This window comes from Ochotona princeps, chromosome 8, assembly GCF_030435755.1.
Source record: "Ochotona princeps isolate mOchPri1 chromosome 8, mOchPri1.hap1, whole genome shotgun sequence".
NCBI lineage: Eukaryota > Metazoa > Chordata > Mammalia > Lagomorpha > Ochotonidae > Ochotona > Ochotona princeps.
In genome coordinates this window covers 5467422-5470553 of record NC_080839.1, presented here as the reverse complement: position 1 = coordinate 5470553, position 3132 = coordinate 5467422, and the positions used below count along the sequence as shown (strand labels likewise).

The following is a 3132-nucleotide window of genomic DNA, read 5'->3' as shown; positions in this document are numbered from 1 at the left end:
CCGCCCCGAAAGCCCCGCTGGAACCAGCAGAGCGCACCGGGACCGGGGGGCGGCCACGACCCCCTCTGAAGGGGGCGGCCACGGAGCGCGCCCCGAGCAGCGAGCCCCTCTCCCCGGAGCGCCGCTCCTGCTGCCGCTGCTGCTGCTGCTGACCCAGGCCGGCCGGCGACCCCCGCGCCCTGCCCAGCGGCCTTGCAGCTGCAGCCGCGGGCCGCGGCGGCTGCGGCGGCGGCGGCGGGGGCGCAGGAGGCGGCGGCGGAGGAGGAGGAAGAGGCGGCGGCGGCGAGGGCGGCGGCGGGGCCGGCGGGGGCCCCGGGCGGGGGCGGGGGAGCGGGAGGAGGGGGAGGCGGAGGAGGAGGAGGAGGAGGAGGCGCGAGGCGGGGGGGCGCGGCGGCGGCGGCGGCGGCGGCCGCGGCTGCTGCTGCGGCGGCGGCGGCGGTGGTGGCGGCGGTGGGGTGGCGGGAGCGGAGCGGCATGGCCACGGCGGCTTCTAACCCCTACCTGCCGGGGAACAGCCTGCTCGCGGCCGGCTCCATCGTGCACTCGGACGCGGCGGGGGCCGGCGGCGGCGGGGGCGGCGGCGGCGGCGGGGGCGCAGGGGGCGGCGGCGGCGGGGGCGCAGGGGGCGGCGGCGGCGGCATGCAGCCCGGGAGCGCCGCCGTGACCTCGGGCGCCTACCGGGGGGACCCGTCGTCCGTCAAGATGGTGCAGAGCGACTTCATGCAGGGGGCCATGGCCGCCAGCAACGGAGGCCATATGCTGAGCCACGCGCACCAGTGGGTCACGGCCCTGCCCCACGCAGCCGCCGCCGCCGCCGCTGCCGCCGCCGCCGCCGTGGAGGCCAGCTCGCCGTGGTCCGGCAGCGCCGTGGCCATGGCCGGCAGCCCCCAGCAGCCGCAGCCGCCGCCGCCGCCGCCGCAGGGCCCCGACGTGAAGGGCGGCGCGGGGCGCGACGACCTGCACGCGGGCACCGCGCTGCACCACCGCGGGCCGCCGCACCTCGGGCCCCCGCCTCCGCCGCCGCCGCCGCCGCACCAGGGCCACCCCGGGGGCTGGGGCGCCGCCGCCGCCGCCGCTGCCGCCGCTGCCGCCGCCGCCGCCGCCGCACACCTCCCGTCCATGGCCGGGGGCCAGCAGCCGCCGCCGCCGCCGCAGAGCCTACTCTACTCGCAACCCGGGGGCTTCACGGTGAACGGCATGCTGAACGCGCCGCCGGGGCCCGGAGGAGGCGGCGGCGCGGGCGGAGGTGGCGCGGGCGGCGGCGCCCAGAGCCTGGTGCACCCGGGGCTGGTGCGCGGGGACACTCCCGAGCTGGCAGACCACCACCACCACCACCACCACCACGCGCATCCTCACCCGCCGCACCCGCACCACGCGCAGGGACCCCCGCACCACGGCGGCGGCGGCGCGGGACCGGGACTCAACAGCCACGACCCGCACTCGGACGAGGACACGCCGACGTCGGACGACCTGGAGCAGTTTGCCAAGCAATTCAAGCAGCGGCGCATCAAGCTGGGCTTCACGCAGGCCGACGTGGGGCTGGCGCTGGGCACGCTCTACGGCAATGTGTTCTCGCAGACCACCATCTGCCGCTTCGAGGCCCTGCAGCTGAGCTTCAAGAACATGTGCAAGCTCAAGCCGCTGCTGAACAAGTGGCTGGAGGAGGCGGACTCGAGCACCGGCAGCCCCACCAGCATCGACAAGATCGCGGCGCAGGGCCGCAAGCGCAAGAAACGGACCTCCATCGAGGTGAGCGTCAAGGGCGCGCTCGAGAGCCACTTCCTCAAGTGCCCCAAGCCCTCGGCTCAGGAGATCACCAACCTGGCCGACAGCCTGCAGCTCGAGAAGGAGGTGGTGCGCGTCTGGTTCTGCAACCGACGCCAGAAGGAGAAGCGCATGACACCGCCCGGCATCCAGCAGCAGACGCCCGACGACGTGTACTCGCAGGTGGGCGCCGTGAGCGCCGACACGCCGCCGCCGCACCACGGGCTGCAGACGAGCGTGCAGTGAAGGCGCGGGGCGCCGTGCGCAGAGGGTCGCCGCCACCGCCGCCTCCGCAGCCGCAGCCGCCAGCCCCGCCGCAGCCGCCGCCGCACCGCCGCGCCAACCCCGCACCTGGGCCGCGCGGCTGGGAGTTCCGGGACCCGCCGCCGCCCTCCCCTTCGCCCAGAGACAGGCCTGCCCAACCTTGGTGGAAAACACAACAACAAAAAATTCAAGACAAAACAAAACAAAAGGAAAAAAAAAAAACGAGGGAGAAACAGACCAAGGAAAAAAGGTTTGGTTTGTTGTTGTTGATTATTTTTGTTTTGTAGTCCACATAAAGAGGGACCAGAAAGATTTTTTTTTTCCTGGAAAAGCGTGGTGAATACTCAGACTGCTTAATACACATAAGTAACAAACCCGGAAGAGGAAAAAGGGGAGAGCGTGGCGATGTTTTGTTTTTGTTTTCAAAGAAGGTGAGAGATGCCCCACGCACCAAAACTGCACCCTTGTGTCTTTTCTCACTGTGGGATGCCCTCCAAGGCAGCGGCATTCAGCAGTTGTCTTGGCCTCTCCTCCCTGAAAAGGAAAAAAAGAAAAGAAAAAGAAGAAGAAGAAAAGTTCCCCCTGCTTCCATTCCCTCACTCCAAAAACAGCTGCAGCCATGGAGATCCTAGGAAACTTCTTTACCGGAGCGCCGTGGAAGCGCGCAGAGGGACGAGTTCCAATTGTGGAATACCTCTGTGCCCCAGGACCCTGCTTTTCTTGGCCATATTCAAGTCATTTGGGGGAACAAATCGGCTAACTCTGAAATGGGGGAAAGGGAGGCAAGACAGAGAGAGAGAGAGAGAGACAAAGCCAAAAGAAGAGTCACCGAGGAGATAAAAGCATCAGGAACCAGGCAGTGGGCGCGAAGCCAGAGCGGCCCAGTGGAGCGCGGGCGGGTGGACTGCCTGTGCAGCCAGGGCCTGCGGGACCGCCTAGGCGAGGCCCAGCTGCCAACCCCTGCTCTGAGGTGGATGAGGCCTGGAGATCCCACCGCTAGTATTTTTTTTATTAATATTTTTTATTTTTTATTTCTGGACTGAGTCGGCGAAAGGGATGTAGAAAGACAGCACCGGGCGCTGTGCCTCCCTGGACTTCTCCCTT

General features: G+C 68.9%; 1 protein-coding gene across 1 annotated transcript; it reads left to right on the top strand.

Annotated features, from left to right (window-relative positions):
* Positions 1–467: 467 nt before the first annotated feature.
* Positions 468–2037, top strand: POU3F3 (POU class 3 homeobox 3). The gene has a single exon (XM_004594240.2). The coding sequence runs from the start codon at positions 475–477 to the stop codon at positions 2008–2010; it is 1536 nt and encodes a 511-aa protein (XP_004594297.2). The 5' UTR covers positions 468–474; the 3' UTR covers positions 2011–2037.
* The last annotated feature ends 1095 nt before the right edge of the window (positions 2038–3132 follow it).

Coding starts and splice junctions, on each gene's coding strand:
- POU3F3 (XM_004594240.2), top strand. CDS start 475: ATGGCCACGGCGGCTTCTAACCCCTACCTGCCGGGGAACAGCCTGCTC.